At 38.1% G+C, this 20684-nt stretch overlaps 2 protein-coding genes across 2 annotated transcripts; both read left to right on the top strand.

The window, feature by feature from the left end:
• Positions 1-309: 309 nt before the first annotated feature.
• LOC143217884 (uncharacterized) lies at positions 310-2001 on the top strand. Its single transcript, XM_076442560.1, has one exon. It carries the CDS (start codon positions 756-758, stop codon positions 1866-1868), a length of 1113 nt encoding a protein of 370 aa, XP_076298675.1. The 5' UTR covers positions 310-755; the 3' UTR covers positions 1869-2001.
• Positions 2002-15288: 13287 nt separating this feature from the next.
• Positions 15289-17275, top strand: LOC143217882 (uncharacterized). Its single transcript, XM_076442557.1, has one exon. The coding sequence runs from the start codon at positions 15387-15389 to the stop codon at positions 16281-16283; it is 897 nt and encodes a 298-aa protein (XP_076298672.1). The 5' UTR covers positions 15289-15386; the 3' UTR covers positions 16284-17275.
• The last annotated feature ends 3409 nt before the right edge of the window (positions 17276-20684 follow it).

Here is a 20684-nt window from a genome sequence, read left to right as displayed (position 1 = left end):
TGATGAGTTTGACAACATATTTAAATTTCATCAAAATCGGTGAGGAAGCCCTGAAAGTAAATAATTAGCAATAATTTAAATAAAAATGAATTTTTTTAAAAATATGTTTAAAAAACGGACTAAAAAGTATAAAATAATTTTTCCTAGCCCCATACACGTTCCTAACCCCATACAGACAGTCCTGAAAATTTGTGATTGTGAATTTTTAATAGCTATGAAAATACTTGTAAGATTTAAAACGAAAAACGTGGGGCGCATGCAATAGATAATTGATGCATGAGTAGTTCACCCAAGTCACTAATAATTTTATTGCACTGCAAATGATATGAACTGTTGTGTGAGTTTTCTCGACCGCAGCTGCTCTCTACACTCCTTACTATATATGTAAAGAAATGATATTTCTTAAATTCAAATTTCACCGCGCTTTGCACGTTGTAAGGCATAGAGTGTTTACTGTTAGAGAGAAGGACTAATAGAAAGAGATAGATAGATAGATGATTACGTAACAGAACACGTGTTCATAAAATTAAAAGAGTAAGACAAGTGTGAATAAAGAAGTGATATAGAATAAACTTTAAATGTCGTTTCTTTGTTTACAGGTAAGAGTGTACATAGTGTAGATAATTGTTGTAATATAGTATAATAAATAAAGAGAAAAACTTTGTTTACAGGGAAACAATTTCTAGTTTATCTTGAAAATCCTGTGCAATAGATAGACGTCTTATAAAACGACATTATTAGTTAAACAAAAGAAAATGGACAGGCTCCAATTCGAATTTTCCGTGATAGCATCGAGTGATGGCAAAACAAATGTACTAGCCATAACCTCTATAACTACAGAGCAGGGAAAATGCTTTGCAATGCCAGAAGAGTATAGAACAATGAACAACCATAAGGAAATTATGAAGACAAGTAATTATGCAAAAATAAAAAATAGCTTAAAAAAAAGACATCAGACCAGAAAAATATGGATAAAATTAGGAGAAGAACTAAAAAAGACATATGTAGATGAAGAGGGAAATATACAATTTTCAGATCAATATTTAGAAGAAATAGTTATAGAACAACCTGCAGGGGAAAAAGGAAACCTACAACAAATCCTGGAAAAATTAATAGAAGCCACAGAAAAAAAAGAAGGTCAACAAAATTTGAAAAACATATCAGAGAAATTTATTATAGAAAAATTCACAAGCAAGAACTCAAATGCAAAGCAATGGATGGAAAACTTTGAGAAAGAATGTATACGATTTAATATAACAAAAGATGAAACAAAGATAGAGATACTAAGATTATTTTTAGAGAAACCCTGTTTGGATTGGTACAGCTCGATGGCCACGAAGTTAACAATGAATTCTGAATGGGAAGAGTGGAAAAGAAAATTCTTAGAAACATTTGCAAACAGAGGATGGAATATGGTAACATATGCTTTTGCATTCAGATATAAGGAAGGATCATTAATTGATTATGCAATGAGAAAAGAGAAACTTATATTAGATATAAACAAATCTATAGACCCCACAACATTGATTGACCTCATTTCAACTGGTCTACCCGAATTTATCTTAAATAAAATAGACAGAGACGAACTCAACGATAGCACAGATCTGTTCAACGAAATTAGAAAATACGAAGGTATGATATATAAAAGAAACTCCATAAAAACCAAAGATAGTAAATTAGAGTTTAAGAGAAAGCCTGAAGAAAAAAAGACGTGCAAAACTTGTAAAGACTTAAATAAAGGAATTAGATATCACCCGGAGGAAATATGCTGGTTTAGAATAAAAAATACCGAACATGAAAAAACTAGAAATGTAAATAATAACTCTATCATAGAAGTGGATTTAAACACAGAGGAAAAAAACGATTAATAACACCATTAATTAAGATCAAACTATTATTAGAAGACAAGTTAGAGGTAAATGGTATTTATGATTCAGGTTCACAGATCTCTCTAATAAATTCGAGACTGATCAAAGTAAAAGAAAAAAAAGAAGATATAAATAAAGCATATATGAAGACGGTTAATGGTGTAAAGAAAACGGATGGTTTGATAACTATTAAGATAAAGATTTTTGAAATTGAAGACGAGATGGATGTTTATATAGTTGAAAATGAAGATTTCGAGGATTTCATAATAGGGTTAGATATGATAAAAAAATTTAACCTGACCCAGAATGAAAAGTTGGAGATAGAACAGAAAAACAAAACAAATATAAAAGAATTACATAATAAAATTGAGAAAAACTCGATAAATAAAGAAAATAAAGATGAAAAGATAGAAATGTATTCGATAAACTTCAACGAACATATACAAGAAGGAGAATTTAAGATTACAATAGATCATTTGGACAACCAAAAGAAAAACGAAATAGAGAAAATAATAAAAGAATACAAAACAATTTTTGCAAAAGATAAATACGATATTGGAATGGTTACAGATTATGAAGCCCATATAGATTTACTAGTTGATAAATACTGCAGTAAACGACCATACAGATGCACAATAGAAGATAAGAAAGAAATAGAAGAACAGATATCAATGTTACTAAAAAAAAATTTAATAGAAGAATCCTACATCCCTTTTGCAGCCCCGGTAACACTGGCATTTAAAAAAGACGAAAATAAAAGATCAAGACTATGTATTGACTTTAGAGAATTAAACAAAATTATTGTACCACAGGCCCAACCATTTCCATTGATAGATGATCTGATAATAAAGACAAGAAATTGCAAATACTTTACTACACTAGATATAAACTCAGCCTTTTGGTCAATACCACTACGAATTGAGGATAGGAGAAAAACTGGATTTGTCACACAGGATGGTCACTTTCAATGGACCTGTTTACCATATGGATTAAAAACATCACCAGCGATTTTTCAACGAATCTTAAGCAACGTTTTAAGGAAACATGGACTCACAGGATTTGCGGTAAATTACATTGATGATATTTTAATATATTCATCATCCTTTCAAGAACACATAATACACGTAAAACGGGTGTTAGAAGCAATAATAAAAGAGGGTTTGAGACTAAAATTTAAAAAATGTACATTCGCTTCAGACTCAGTACAATATCTCGGCCACGTAATTCAGAAAAATTCAGTAAGACCTTTAAAAGATAATCTAACTTCAATAAGAAATTTCCCAACCCCAAAGACACAAAAAAACATTAGACAATTTCTAGGAAAAATCAACTTTTATAATGAATACATACCAAAAAGTGCAATAATACTAGATCCATTACATAAACTATTAAGAAAAAACGAGAAATTTGTATGGACAGAAAAATGCGAAAAATCTTTTGATCAAATAAAACAGCTTTTATGCTCCCAACCGGTATTGGAGATATTTGACAAAGATTTACCAATAAAAATCTATACAGATGCATCTTTGGAGGGTATTGGAGCAATATTAAAACAAACGCAACCAAATAATAAAGATAAGCCAGTGGCATACTTTTCAAAAAAACTTAACGAGGTTCAAAAAAGGAAAAAGGCTATATACTTGGAGTGTCTAGCAATAAAAGAAGCTGTGAAATACTGGCAACACTTGCTTATAGGGAAACCGTTCACCATATACTCGGACCACAAACCTCTAGAGAATATGAATATAAAAGCTAGAACAGATGAAGAGCTAGGAGACCTAACGTATTATTTATCTCAATATGATTTTGTAATAAAATACATACCAGGTAAAGAAAATTTAGAAGCAGACTGTTTGAGCAGAAACCCGGTATTAGAATCAGAAGATAACAGAGAAGAATTAATGAAGATAGTTAATTTGATAAAAATAGAAGATATAATGACAGACCAACAGGAAAATGAAACAATTAAAAAAAAACAAAATTTGATAAAAAAAAATGAAATTTATTGTAGAAAGATAAAAAAAAGAGAAAAAATTATCTTATCAGAGGAATTCAGCAAAAAACTTATAAAGCAAGTGCACGAAGATCTATGCCACATAGGAATCAGACAGTTGCAGAGAAAAATAAGTCCAATATATACAGCGAAAAATTTAACAAAAAATATAACAAACATTTGTAAAAGCTGCGAAATCTGCACGAAAAATAAATCAAGAGGCCAAGGGAAATATGGATCACTGTCACAGCAAGGACCAGCAACAAAACCATTTGAAATAATGTCTATAGATACAATTGGTGGGTTTGGAGGATCCAGATCAACAAAAAAGTATCTACATCTTTTAGTAGATCACTTCACACGATACGCCTTCGTCGTAACCTCAAAAACGCAGTGTGCGAGTGATTTTATTAAATTAGTGAAAAATGTGTTACAAACAGACGAAATTGGAGTGATTCTCACAGATCAATACCCGGGAATTAATTCTCGAGAATTTAAAGAGTTCCTGGATAAGAATAATGTAAAATTAATATTTACGGCAGTTAACACGCCATTCTCGAACGGTCTGAACGAGAGGTTGAATCAGACGCTAGTCAATAAAATAAGGTGTAAGATGAACGAAAGGAAAGGAAAAAAGACTTGGACAACGGTAGCGAAAGAATGCGTAGAAAAATATAATGAGACAGAACACTCAGTCACGAACTTCGCTCCAAAATACTTGCTGGATGGCACAGATGTAACCATCTTACCAAAAGAATTGAAGATAAAGAAGAAGGAAGATAATTGGATTGAGGACAAAAGAACAGCGTTAGAAAACACAATAAGATCACACAACTATAATAAAAAATTATTCGATAAAAACCGAAAGCAATATGAATTCAAAATTGGAGACAAAGTGTATGTAGAGAACGGAAACAGGCTAAACAGAAAAAAATTAGATGGACTAAAAATTGGCCCATTTGAAATAATAGAGAAAATATCAAACTCCATCTACAAAATCAACACTGGAAAAAAGAAAACAGAATCAACCTTTTTTCATATAACCAAGTTACAACCTATTAGAACAGAAGAAGAGGAGACAGATGTTGAAGAACACGAGGAAAACATGTAAAATACAAAAAAATTTTGTTAAGGATTTTCACCCTGTGTGGGGGAGATGTAAAGAAATGATATTTCTTAAATTCAAATTTCACCGCGCTTTGCACGTTGTAAGGCATAGAGTGTTTACTGTTAGAGAGAAGGACTAATAGAAAGAGATAGATAGATAGATGATTACGTAACAGAACACGTGTTCATAAAATTAAAAGAGTAAGACAAGTGTGAATAAAGAAGTGATATAGAATAAACTTTAAATGTCGTTTCTTTGTTTACAGGTAAGAGTGTACATAGTGTAGATAATTGTTGTAATATAGTATAATAAATAAAGAGAAAAACTTTGTTTACAGGGAAACAATTTCTAGTTTATCTTGAAAATCCTGTGCAATAGATAGACGTCTTATATATATTATATTGCGCCCCACGTTTTTCGTTTTAAATCTTACAAGTATTTTCATAGCAATTACAAATTCACAATCACAAATTGTCAGGACTATCTGTATGGGGTTAGGAACCTGAATGGGACTAGGAAAAATTATTTTATACGTTTTAGTCCGTGTTTTTTTAAAAATTTATTTTTATTTATTGTTTCCTTGGATGTGTTGTTGTAATAGTGACTTGATTTTCTTAGGGGCTTGTAATGATTGGATAAGACACGAGACATCTCCCTCATACACTATACGCGAGCGCGACACGCGAAACCGCGAAGCGCTACCTCCCGCGGAGGCCGCGAGGTGGCTACCGCGACGCCGCGGATTCTCGCGAGTGAATAGATCGCGACAGGCGTATAAGTAGGACGGCGGAGGCCGGATTAAATCAGTTCGAGCTACGATCTGGCTAATAGAGAAGATTCTCGAATGCTACGACTGTATGACGAGCTGTCCCAACCTTTTCCTGCGTACCACGCCAAGGCCCCAACTGTCATACAACACGGGGAGACCCTTCCTGCGAGAGACATAAATCTCCGCCGTCCGAAGTGGCACGCACCACCGGGCATCCTCGACCCAAGTGTCACACGGCACGGGACTCTTCGCCTCAAGTGTCACGCGACACGAGGAATCCCTAAACGCTCAGGCGGCACAAACTGCGAGCATCTCGTTCCTGACTACCTGCACCATGCGAAGCATTATAAGGCCATAAAATGGTCACTGCGGTAACCACGCTGCGTCGAGGTCGTTCTCGAGATCGTTAGGGAGCCGTCGAGTCACTATCGCCCGCGTTTATACCGATGCATTGTCGGGTAACACTGTCTCATGTACTATCCGCTCTACTGTTCGCCGTCATATGTCACGTCCGGTGGTCCAACCGTCATTAATAAATAATAAATAACCACAATACAAATATTCCCTAACTCTATTTAATAATTTCTTTAACTAATGTTGCGCAAGAAATAGAAATAAAATATTGTAATCATATACTAAGCGAATAAACCGAAATACATATAATACGCGAGCGAGGTTAAATAACAAAAGCAGCTGCAGGCCACCTACAGCGCAAAAATTACAAGAAAACCACCCAAGCAAAAATTAAATACCAAGAAGACCAAGAACGCAATAGAGCTGACACATAGGCCGAAAGCACTCCGGAAGAACGCGAGAAACGGAGGATCCAGCTGAGAGAGAGAAAGACACAGGAATAATTCAACGAATAAAAACTGCAGAATACGATTATGATGACAAGTGAAAACCGAACCAACTCCACAAGGATTTGGGGTAGAACAAAAGATAGAAGAAAATATAAAAACGACGACACCTCGCCAGCGTGCCAGTAGTAATAAAACCAGCAGTCGAGTAACGAGTCGCACTATTATAATCTCAAACAATATTCGTGAAATAGCCGCGATTCGATAACGTTCGTGATTGTACCAGTCGTACTATTATAATCTCAAACTATATTTGTGAAATAGCCGCGATTCGATAACGTTCGTGATTGTACAAGTGTGTGTTACCAAAACAAACTCTAACCGAACCCTAGAGGATTAATTATCATAAGCCGAATCAGCGTAACGGTAAATACTAATATTTATAACAATTACTAACTCTCGTATCAATTACTCAAAACTCAAATGTATTCTGAATTCATTGTTTAAATACACTCCGTTTAACTTCTATTAAACATCAGCTTCTCCAAATTCATTTCGAACCCCTGACTTCGATTTCCTCGTTACGAATAGATTTTAATAGAATCGCATAAGTATCATAAAATCTTCAATTTCCCGAACCAGAGCCGGTGAATGCAGGTAGGTTCGAAACTGCTTCATATCTCGTAATCATTATTGTAGTAAATTCTTTTAACTCGTACCTCCAATTAAAAGGCGTCCATCTTAGGATGTAACAATAAATTTTTGGTGACAGCGGTGGGATACGAGGCAGGAATTGAGGATTTTGTTCCATCTTATCAGAATCATATTTCCACTAAATTTAACAATGGCTAGCGGTGGCGAACAAATCGAAGTCGATATTCAGACACAAGTATTAAGAGAAGCTATCGAACAAATTAAACTAGCTCAGGAAAATAATAAATTCGTGACAGAACTGGGTCCTAAATTCAGAGAACTATCTGGACAAATAACACAAATTCAGGATACATTAGGGATAATAAGTAAACCGACAAAGACCGAACAACGGACACCGAGAAATAGACAGATACCGTCCGACCAGGCACAGACTGAAAACCCGATTAGAATTAAAGACGCGTTACAGACCGTACCAGTATTCGATGGTCATAAACCTTCAATATATCAATTTTTACGAGCATGCGAAAGAGCTAGATCCATGCTCCCAGAAAATCAAGAACCGCATTTGGTAAAATTACTTACAAATAAACTTAGAGGACACGCGTTTATGGCTATCGAAGACTCGAATATTGAAACTGTAGAGGAATTTGGGACAAAAATTAAAATGATGTTTGGGGAACAGAAAACCATAAATCAGTATAAGAGAGAATTGGGGAACATATTCCAAAAACCTAACGAAAGTATGTTAGATTATATTAGTCGTACAAAGGATCTAAGATTAGCAATCATGGACGAGGAACGTAGCCAATACGGAGAATTAACAGAAACGAACCTCATAGACTCCGACGTATTAGAAGACTTTTTGAGAGGATTACCCTCCAATATCGGCGTCAGAGTACGATTAGAAGGGGTTCTGAATTTAGAAGAAGCATACACCAATGCAATCAAAATCTCCAAACAAATGCAACAGGAAGAAGAACGGATGAGAACATTCCAACCTATTCTCAGAGTCCGAAAAAATCAGTTTCAGCCGCAACACCGGTATCAACTTACTCCGAACAGGTATCAACAGGCTCCAAGACACGATAACAACACGGGATCACGCTGGCGTAACAACGCTACCGATAACGATAGGAATGACACCGGTAACCAAAGACCTAATAGAGAAACAGGAATCAGTAATCAAGCCGGAACAAGTAACCCACCTGTTACTTGTAATTATTGTAAAAAACCAGGACACGTAATCAAAGAATGCTATAAATTCAAGGCCAAGGTGGACTCAGGAGAGATAGTGCCTTATTCCCAACAGAAGTCGGGAAACGGGAGATTTCCCCCAGGGAACAGTGGCGCGCCCCAGGGAGGAAAATCCACGGAGCGCCAATCGATAATGAAAATCGATACATCCTCACCGAAGATTTCACATACACCAATGGAAACCACGACAATCCAACAGAACGACTCTCCAGGAACGAGTCACCCCAAGGAAGTAAAAAGGATCAAGGAATCGAGGATGGAAGAAGAGGAATTCGACTTAGAAGGGTTATCAATATTCAACTAGATTCAACTAGAAATACCCCCACCATAAAGATCACTTCACCAGACCTCCAAGGAATAACGACACTTTTAGTGGACTCAGGTTCGGAAGTCAACCTCATCAAAGAAATCATGGTCCCAAAAACTGCGGACATCGTTACAAATAATGCTATTCATATTCGAGGAATCTCGACCGAGGTCCTGGCCACCCTAGGGACGGCATCAATCAGGATAGCAGGTCATCCAGTATTATTCCATGTTGTTAGCAACCGAATATCGATAGATCAAAACGGACTCCTAGGATCCGAATTTTTACGAGATCATCAAGCGAATGTTGATTATTCCGAAAAACATGTAAAATAGGGAACTACTTATGTACCATTTTTCGAAGAACAACAAATAATCGTTCCTAAGAGAACATCAATTCCACTAATAGTAAATATAATCAATCCTGAAATACAGCAGGGTTACATTCCTCAAATTCCTAAAGAGAAAGGAATATTTATTGGAGAAACCGTGGTCAGTAACAATAAAGGGAGAGCCTACATAAGAATAACCAACGCGACATTGAAAGACTACGTCCTCGACGTACCTATGGTGAAACTGGAGCCGTTCGAAGAAACTACAAAACGGTCAGTCAGCAGAGTCACCACCCGCCAAGTAGCGACAGCAAGGTGTCGCAATCGACTCGAAGATATCTTGGAACTACTAAGACTTGATCACCTCAATGAAGAGGAAAATGAAAATATTTTAAAACTGATAGAACGAAACCAGGATAGATTCAATATCCCTGGAGAAATCCTCGAAGGCACTGGGGTGCTACAACACAGAATTTATACCACAGACGACATTCCAGTAAATACTCGACAATATCGCTTTCCACAAATTCATAAAGAAGAAATCAATAGACAAGTACAGGAATTATTAGAAACAGACGTGATCGAATCATCAACATCACCATACAATTCGCCAGTATGGATCGTGCCAAAGAAGCAAGATTCTCGCGGAAACAAACGATGGCGTCTCGTAATCGATTATCGTAATTTGAATGAGAAAACAATTGGTGATGCATACCCTTTACCTAATATTACAGAAATTTTAGATCAACTTGGAAGTGCCAAATATTTTTCCATATTTGATTTAGCTTCCGGATTCCACCAAATTAAAATGGCATCTGAGGACGCTCATAAGACAGCATTCTCAACACCGTATGGCCACTTTCAATTTAAAAGAATGCCTTTTGGTTTGAAAAATGCTCCAGCCACATTTCAACGTTTGATGAACAGTGTTCTGGCAGGGCTTCAGGGATCCGAACTATTCGTGTATCTAGACGACATAGTAATATATTCTAGTTCCTTACGAGAGCACGAAATTAAATTTAATAAACTTGAAGAAGCTTGGATGGTCGTGTTCGAAATGAGAATAGAAACAAGTTCGCGGGAAGGTCTCTTTATTCAATCGTAGTCGTTGCTTCTACAAGTCTCTCTGTAGCTTCTCCCCGACTCTGTCTTCGGTACGCCTTTTTATCCTTTTTCCGAAAGGCGGATTCTAAACACTAAACTGCACTGATTGGGCAGTTGATAACAATTGCCTCCAATCAGGCAGTTTTCTCGTTTAGGACACTCCCACCATCCTTGCGCCCGAGGCGCGCTTTTTCGGGGATGCAGAAAGTGACCGTTAGGGTTTTTATGATATAGCGGTATTTCCTCCAGGTCGGCGAGGTACTTACCGTGGCCTTGCATGGGCCCCTCGGACCTCGGTCGGCGCGACCCTTCGGAAACTCGGGGTTTACGATATCAGCATTTGCTATTGAGGCCGTCAACGAAAGATTCTACCGAACGGGACATACATTGTCTACGACATCTAAATTGTACGCGTTAAAAACGGCTTTCTCAAAAATAGCTTTATTGCTGCTTGCCTCGCAAACCGTCCTGACCATTTGCACGCCAGATGTTTTATGGTACGTGCCCATGGCCGCTACAAACTAATGGATCGATTACGCACTGCACGATTAAAACTACAACCCGACAAATGCGAGTTTTTACGACACGAAGTAACCTACTTGGGACATATAATTAGCGAAGATGGTTTAAAACCTGATCCAAAGAAAATAGAAGCAGTACAGAATTTTCCAAAACCAAAAACCGCGAAACATATTAAACAATTCTTGGGATCAGCTGGATACTATCGAAGATTCATACCGGACTTCTCCGCAACAGCTAAACCATTGACAGATTTATTAAAGAAAGATATCACTTTTGATTGGAAAGAGATGCAGGAAGAATCTTTTAAAACCCTACGTGAAGCCCTCATAACAAAGCCCATATTACAGTTTCCAGATTTTTCAAAAACATTTAATCTCACCACTGATGCATCTGCATATGCTATCGGAGGAATTCTAAGCCAAGGCTCAATTGGAAAGGATCTCCCCATAGCGTACGCTTCTCGATTATTAAATGCAGCCGAACAAAAATATTCCACAATAGAAAAAGAATGTTTAGCAATTGTTTACTGCATATCACACTTTCGGCCATACCTATACGGCCGAACATTCAATATAATTACTGATCATAAACCCTTAGTTTGGCTACACTCCATCAAGGATCCAACTTCTAGATTATGGAAATGGAAATTGAAATTATCGGAATATGAATACAAAATTCATTACAAACAAGGCAAAACCAATGCTAACGCTGATGCCTTATCTCGGAACCCTCCAGAAATCTGTCTACCTTTACACAAACACAAGAATTTTACTAGGAAACGAATTTTTTCAACATCATCAGAAGAAATAGAAGAATTATTATCTGAATCAGCTCAGAAGAAAAGGAAGCTTAACGAACCAAATGAATTAGAAACAGAAGAATCACGATACGTATTGATCAAGAAGAGGAAACTTCCATCTACTTCAGCGGAAGATTTACCTCTACCAGATACGGTACGGAAAAAGAAGACGATTCCATCTGACAATACGCAAACGTCGCAATCAAGTTCTGATCCCAGAACTAGCGTACCCCGCAATTCTTCAAATCTCGACAACTCGTTACAACTCAATACAGAAACACCTAACCAAGAAAATATTATTCCTCCCGCAACTCCTAAATCAATAGAGACTCGTACAGGAGTGCCTAGTTTAACGCAAACACCACACAGATACCCAGAAATCAGAGAAGTTCGCGAACCATTGTACATGGGCAAAACGCACAAAGTAGTATTCGTGGACATGAATGGCAAACCAATCGATAAGGGAGCAGAAGAATTAGCAGAAGCCAATTTATTACGTACCACAATTGATCTAACATTTGAACGAGCTCGACTACAACCCCATTATACAGAAAATTTTTACGTTATCGTATTACCGATCAAACAAGATAAATATACACCTATCGAACCAGAAAACATTGTCAACGCCATAGCATCTTTATTAGATGTAACCGAAGAAATGAATCTAGACTCATTCAGTATAAGGAAATCAAACAACATCGAAGATATACCTTGGAAATACATTATAAATCAAATAAAAAGGGCATTTCAAGATCGACCTACAAAAATAACAATATGCACTGGCCAAGTAACAATACCACCAGAGGAAGATAGAACCAACATAATCGAAGAAAAACATATGTCAGCCATCGGTGGACATAAAGGGATAACAAAAACCTACCATCGGATTCGACAATTATATTACTGGGAAGGAATGAAAAAGGATATTCGAAATTTTATACGCACTTGCAACGAATGTCAATTAGAGAAACTAACGAGAATTAAAACAAAGCAACCAATGATATTAACAGATACACCGGGAATGGCCTTTGATAAAGTCGGTATAGACGCTGTAGGACCATTGCCAGAAACAAAAAATGGAAATAAGTACATATTAACCATGCAAGATCTGTTAACTAAATACTCAGTAGCAGTACCTCTAAATCGAATAACAGCCGCAGATATTGCAGATGGCTTTATTAAAAATTTCATTTGCCGATTTGGAGCCCCAAAAGCAATATTAACAGATTTGGGAACCAACTTTACCTCGAATCTTATGAAACAAGTAGCAAAGAAATTCAAAATCAAACATTATAAAACCACGGCCTACCATCCACAAAGTAATGCTTCAATAGAAAGATCGCACCATGTATTAATGGAATATCTGAAACAGTATGTGAATAATGCGACAAATTGGGACAATTGGTTAGATTTGGCTATGTTCTCATATAATACATCGGTACATGAAGGAACAAGATTCTCTCCACATGAACTAGTATTTGGAAAAATTGCTCGTGAGCCAACAAGTAGCAATCCGGTAAAAGAAAACCTGGAACCTACTTACGCAGAATATCTCAGAGATTTACATTCAACAATCAACGAACTACAATTATCTGCGCGTAAGAACCTAAACGCCGCCAAAGTCAAATCAAAATATTATTATGATCGAAAAATAAACCCACAAAACTTTAAGGTGGCAGATCTGGTATATTTGTTGAAAGAACCATTCAAAGGAAAGTTCAGCGATCAATATACTGGACCTCATAAAGTTATAGAAATTTTACCAAACCAAAACATAAAAATTTTAGTTAATGATAACCATCGTACTGTACACATAAATAAATTAAAAATGGCCCACATTCGACCTGAACCACAACGGAAATTGCAGACGAGACTGTAGACATACAACAAGACAGACATGACTAACGAAGACAGATATAATATTCTAACACAACTAACAATATTTATATAAATAAATACAGCTCCAATAAATAAAATGCCAATACCAAAGGCCAAATACAACCACGAGGAAATAGTAGAAGAATACTATGGACCTATGGATGGGGTACTACCCATAAACCATCCCGAAACATATCGAAAACTATTGTCCCTACGGTGCGTAAGAGCGCTCTGGGACGGAGCAGTGTATACTCTCGGAGAAACCAGGGCATGCCGAGACTGCTATTACGACATGTCGGAGGAGGACGTATGGGCACACGAGGAAAGAGGACTCCACGTGCTATGTGCCCCCGCAGCGGCGAGAAAAGCTACAAAATGCAAAATCTGTGAAATAAGAATTGCCGAAATGCAACCAGCATGGAAGTGCCCGGACTGTATAGAAGAACACTTTATACTGACCCACACAGATTGGTGGTGGATATACAGGGGAGTTCTCCATGAAGTAGATCAAAGATGGTGAACACCACCGCAACCACCACCACAACATCAAAGTACATTCTAATTCACATATTATACCTTAACCATATATCTATATCTATACATCTATATCTTTCATATACATACACATAATCAAGTAAATTCTATATATACATATTCCCCAAACAACAATCTTATTCTTGTCCCAACCGACCCAACCGACTATTTTACTGCGTTATCTCCAATTAATTAAAGAATGCTATTATTAGTATTCAAACACTAATGATAACATTCTTCCGTTAGCCCCGCAAACAACGAATATACGAACCATTAACGTATAGTAATATATAAAATACTAACCTTAGCAAAAACCAATATAAGTATTGAATCAAATAAGCAGCGAGAAAATCTGTTACAGAAAATGTTAGGGTTTTACCTAATATTCACGTTCATACAACCCTCGCGCACCATTATCGGATACGATTGTAATGGACACCACCTAAACGTGACCACTCTTTCCCTAAAAAACATCAACGACTGCGACATCAACCACGTCACCACGAAGACAGAAGAAGTCCACATTCAACTACTCCAGCTGTCCGATTTCAATTATGTCGATATAAGACAATGCAAGGTCGAAATGTACAGAGTAATTAACTACTGTGGTATGTATTCTCACACATCAGCGGTACAAAACGGAATAATCGAATTCATTGAACCCGTGACCGAAGATCAGTGCAACAAAATGCACCTGTTCGGTATAATGTATATAGGAAGAAATATACAACTAAGCGGCTTAAGAATAAACTCTACGGAAACAAGAACCTTTACTTTGGCAGGAGAATTGAACGTCAACGGTAAATGTCAGGGAGTACAATTCTCAGATCCATACGGATCTTGGGACAATGTAGTCGTACAAGCTGTCGCAAAAATAACACTAAAAACAGCATCAGTACCAGTGAAATTGGAGACGAACAAAATAATGTTAACATCAGGAACCGTGTGCACATTCCAAGACGAAACATGCCTAGACAACGACGATGGATCCACCTTCTGGAGGTCATTCCCACAATCCACCTGCAAATTTGAGCAATACGACATCTTGTATGAAGGACTGGCATCAAAAATCACAGACAGCGTGGACCAAGAAAGATCCCCGTCAGTATTCGCTTTAACCACAGGAGACATAACGTTTGCATTGACTCAATTGGGTGAGATGCCAATATGCGGATACACCCTCTTCCGAACAGAACACCCGAAATTGTTCATCTTAGAAACAACGAAAGAAAGCACATTTATTAGGAAAAAGCCAATGCGTGTGGAAAACCTTGATATTTTCACCTATATAAACTCAAAATTTGTTTATATAGAAAGACACATTAAGAACCAGATGACCAACCTTTATAGAAATATCATTACGCAAAAGTGCAATTTATAAAAACAAGTGTTAACCAATGCACTGACTATAGCCACTTTAAAACCCGATGAATTTGCACAAATAGTTACAAAACAACCGGGACACATGTCTCTAGTGGCCGGAGAAGTGATCCACATAATAAAATGCGTCGCGGTGGATGTGAAAATCCGACGCACCGAAGACTGCTATTCTGAGTTACCAGTTAGCCACAGAAACCAATCAAAATTCCTAACACCTATAACCCACATACTCACAAGTCATGGAACCCATAGAGATTGTAGTCAGGTACTACCAGTAATGTACGAGATTGACCAACATTGGCATAGGTTATCACCAAGACCAATAGAGGTCATCGCACCCCAAACACTGCAACCAATGAAGGAACCCGAATGGAAGTACGTCAACCCATCCAAATTGGCTACCAGCGGAATCTACACTCAAAACGATCTCAACGATTTACGAGATCATATCATGTTCCCTGCCGAGAAATCAGCTGTGTTAAATTCTGTCGCACGAAGCATGACAGGAAAAAACATACCAGCAAATTCAATTTCCATTATGGGCATGATGAACGAAGAAACACTAAATGAAATAGCAGAAAGCGCAGCCAGAAAATTCTGGAATGGATTCATCACATTTGGATCTTTTAGCGCAGGAGTGCTAGCTGTGTTTATCATCTTCAAATTTATCAAGACGATACTCGACACCATAATACACGGTTATCAGCTACACTCGATATACGGATGCGGTCTCACCTTGTGCGGAGCCGCATGGAGTTCGCTGACGCACCTGCTCATACGCCGAGCTGACGAACGAAGAAACAAGACCCCAGCAGCTGACGAGTCGAGCGACGACCTTCGCGACACCCGATCCAGGGCCGACAGACCGGGTACATCCGAGTTCAACAAAGTAGCGGAGCAGCTTAAACAAATTTCCTTTGGAAATTTGCTTTCTAAAGGGGAAGGTGTCACGTCCGGTGGTCCAACCGTCATTAATAAATAATAAATAACCACAATACAAATATTCCCTAACTCCATTTAATAATTTCTTTAACTAATGTTGCGCAAGAAATAGAAATAAAATATTGTAATCATATACTAAGCGAATAAACCGAAATATAATACGCGAGCGAGGTTAAATAACAAAAGCAGCTGCAGGCCACCTACAGCGCAAAAATTACAAGAAAACCACCCAAGCAAAAATTAAATACCAAGGAGACCAAGAACGCAATAGAGCTGACACATAGACCGAAAGCACTCCGGAAGAACGCGAGAAACGGAGGATCCAGCTGAGAGAGAGAAAGACACAGGAATAATTCAACGAATAAAAACTGCAGAATACGATTATGATGACAAGTGAAAACCGAACCAACTCCACAAGGATTTGGGGTAGAACAAAAGATAGAAGAAAATATAAAAACGACGACACCTCGCCAGCGTGCCAGTAGTAATAAAACCAGCAGTCGAGTAACGAGTCGCACTATTATAATCTCAAACAATATTCGTGAAATAGCCGCGATTCGATAACGTTCGTGATTGTACCAGTCGTACTATTATAATCTCAAACTATATTTGTGAAATAGCCGCGATTCGATAACGTTCGTGATTGTACAAGTGTGTGTTACCAAAACAAACTCTAACCGAACCCTAGAGGATTAATTATCATAAGCCGAATCAGCGTAACGGTAAATACTAATATTTATAACAATTACTAACTCTCGTATCGATTACTCAAAACTCAAATGTATTCTGAATTCATTGTTTAAATACACTCCGTTTAACTTCTATTAAACATCAGCTTCTCCAAATTCATTTCGAACCCCTGACTTCGATTTCCTCGTTACGAATAGATTTTAATAGAATCGCATAAGTATCATAAAATCTTCAATTTCCCGAACCAGAGCCGGTGAATGCAGGTAGGTTCGAAACTGCTTCATATCTCGTAATCATTATTGTAGTAAATTCTTTTAACTCGTACCTCCAATTAAAAGGCGTCCATCTTAGGACGTAACACATACAATTAGCGCCGTTAGCTTTAAGTTGCGTTCCGATTATTTCGCGCTCCGCGTTTCATTGTCTTCGCGCTAATCTTGCGTCGCGTTCATCTTGCGTTCCGTTTATTTCACGCTCCGATCATCCGCTCCGCGTTTCACTGTCTCCGCGTTCATCTTGCGTTGCGTTTACTTCGCGCTCCGATCATCCGCTCCGCGTTTCACTGTCTCCGCGTTCATCTTGCGTCGCGTTTACTTCGGGCTCCGATCATCCGCTCCGCGTTTTACTGTCTTCGCGCTCATCTTGCGTTCCGTTTATTTCAAGCTCCGATCATCCGCTCCGCGTTCCACTGTCTCCGCGTTCATCTTGCGTCGCGTTTACTTCGCGCTCCGATCATCCGCTCCGCGTTTCACTGTCTTCGCGTTCATCTTGCGCCGCGTTCACTTTGCGTTCCGTGTATTTCCCGCTCCGATCATCCGCTCCGCGTTCATCTTGCTTCGCGTTCATCCTACGTTCCAATCATTTCGTGTCATTGTACGTTCTCATCGTATCGCGTTTCGTTCACTTCGCGTCCGCGACTTTATGTTTAACACTTGCGCTTTATATTATAATAATTCACGTCACCGACCGACGTACATACTGTGATGAAGGACCTCGGTCCCTAATAAAGAGATCTGTTTAACCCGTATCGGCGTTGTTCATTCGTGGCTCAGAAAAACCCTGGACAGCCGAGTGAGCTGGCACATTCTCCCTACGTTCGAATGTTACAGGCTTCTTGGGTGTCGTGAAGGTTTAGTCCTTTCAGATGGTTCAATGCGTTGACATCGTCCTCGGATTGGGTTGAAGTTGTCCTTTGCAGGTACCTTGGTACTTGATGGGGTTTTTCCGACTTCTGCTGGCGTAAAACGTCGTCTCGTTTGGCGAGTTGAAAGAGTTTACTTCTGGTAACTATTTTGTAACTCCTCTATCCTTGCTCTCTGTCCTCGTTTTGTTGGAGGAGGAGTATAAGTCTAAATAAGTATAAGTATTAGTCTAAGGAGCATAAGTCTGCCTGTATCCTCTTGGGCTCGTTTGGCTGCATTTGTTTTTATTTGTAAGTCACTGTTGTTTTTTGCTATTTTTAATGTTGATGTTGGTGGTGTGTTGATTTCCCTTTTTGCGACCGTTTGGTTGAGTTTTTATAATAGAGTTTCCATATCTATGTTACTTAATGTGCTGTTTTTCACTTTTTTTATTATTTTTTGTATGGTTTCATTTAGGTTGGAGCGGTCCATGTCCTCTTCCTTGCCAGCGAGGGGGGGGGGGGCATTGTCTTTGGAGGGAATAGACTTCTGTATCTTCTCGATGTTTTTCTTTTTTTTCAGGAAATAGTCCTTGTGTGTGTGTGTGTGTGTGTGTGTGTGTGTGTGTGTGTGTGTGTGTGTGTGTGTGTGTGTGTGTGTGTGTGTGCACGTGAATTTTTCTGCCCGCGCGCGCTTTCGATTCTCTTTCGGTTCACTTTTTCCCACTTTTTCATACTGTGTATCATTGTCACCGTCCGACGGTAGGTCGGTCGATCGAATGGTTCAGTTCGACGGTCACTGAGCGAATCACAGTCGAACGCCTAACGCATTGACCCAACTGAGCTGTTGGGTACATGATTAATATTTCGAGATGTAATGTTGATGCTGTAGAAATATTAATTAAGTTGGTATCATTTTCTTATTATTTCTGGTAAACTGTTCAAGGTTTATGAGTGCCAAATAGACTTACAAAATAAATAGAACGGAACAATCTTAAGGTTAGCTTAGTTCTTCGCCGAAAAAATCGGTTTTATTTTTTTTAACTACGGCGCACCAAACCATAAAATCTGAAAAAATTCCTCAACGATGATTATATCAATATATTGCTCCATCTTCTTAATATATAAAAATGGATGTTTGTATATATATAATTAATAGACTTCGAAACTGTTTGACCGATCAACATGAAACTTGGCGCATATATGTACTTTTTCATGGAGAAGGTTTTTACGCTATTCAATTTGTTGTAACTCGCCGCGGTAGATGGCGCTGCAATACATCAATTTCTACAGGGTGTCTCAAAATTAGGTCCGGAGCCGAAAATGGGAGGTTCCTGAGGTCATTTCAGGCGACATTTTCCTTTGAAAAAATGTCGTCCGCGGCTTCGTTAACGAGTTATTAACGAAAAACACGGACCAATCAGAGCGCGAGCTAGACGCGTGCAGCCCGGCGCGCCGGCAGCTGAGTGTCGGTGGCACGCCGCGATGTCGCAACGAACAAAAGTTTCTCGATGATGTGAATCCTCGCCAATTTCGATAAGCTTTGGATATGTTGTCAATACCATGATTTTGAACAATATTTCCCTTTACAGTTTCTGTCGATCGGCTTTAGTTTACGATATTATTGTAAAAATTTGTAATTGTAAATCGATCGATGAACTATTTTCTATCCGATTTCGATAAGCTTTGGATATGTTGTCAATACCATGATTCTGAACAACATTTCCCTTTACGGTTTTTGTCGGTCGGCTTTAGTTTACGATATTATTGTAAAAATTTGTAATTGTAAATCGATCGATGAACTATTTCTATCCGATTTCGATAAGCTTTGGATATGTTGTCAATACCATGATTCTGAACAACATTTCCCTTTACGGTTTTTGTCGGTCAGCTTTAGTTTACGATATTATTGTAAAAATTTGTAATTGTAAATCGATCGATGTACATACTATCTCCTCGCCAATTTCGATGAGCTTTATTTCAAAGGAAAAAGATATTTAAAACATCGAATTTATAACATATTTCAAAGTCATCGAAATCGGTGAGGACCCATATCATCGGCAGCTTTACCCGAACGATAGAAGAAGCACAAACTTATTGAATTAAAAACTCACTTATTCAGCCGTAAATCCATTTGACTACCACATACAACCACCACACTTTCACATAATTGTTGAACTCGTAGCACACTTTTATAACTCGTATCGATTTCGAACGAAATTACTTACTCCGACGCGGAAAGAGTTCGATGCTCTTCGCGATGCCGCGCGAAACTGTGCTCTCCCAGCGTACAATGTATTCGATGAAGGCGTCGTTTAAAACAAATGAAATAGTTCCCAAGGAGATATTGATTTTTCGAGAATCATATGATTCTCGAAAACACCGATTCTTGACAAACGAACGATGCCATGGACGAGATATCTCGTGTATCCTTATGCACACACCGCTAGATCACGTATACGTACGCGAGGACTGCAGGGGTCCGGGATTAGACTTCTGATTTCTCAATAATGCAAAGACGGGGTTTTTTAGTAGTCAAAATCGCTAGACGAAAGATGAATCTAGGAAGCGATAATTCTCAAAAGTCCTATTTTTACGATTACGAGCAATGGTTTTGCAATATGCGGCTGC

Source organism: Lasioglossum baleicum, chromosome 18 (assembly GCF_051020765.1).
Source record: "Lasioglossum baleicum chromosome 18, iyLasBale1, whole genome shotgun sequence".
NCBI lineage: Eukaryota > Metazoa > Arthropoda > Insecta > Hymenoptera > Halictidae > Lasioglossum > Lasioglossum baleicum.
Note: the sequence above shows the minus strand (reverse complement) of the source record. Positions and strands in the feature narration are given on the sequence as shown.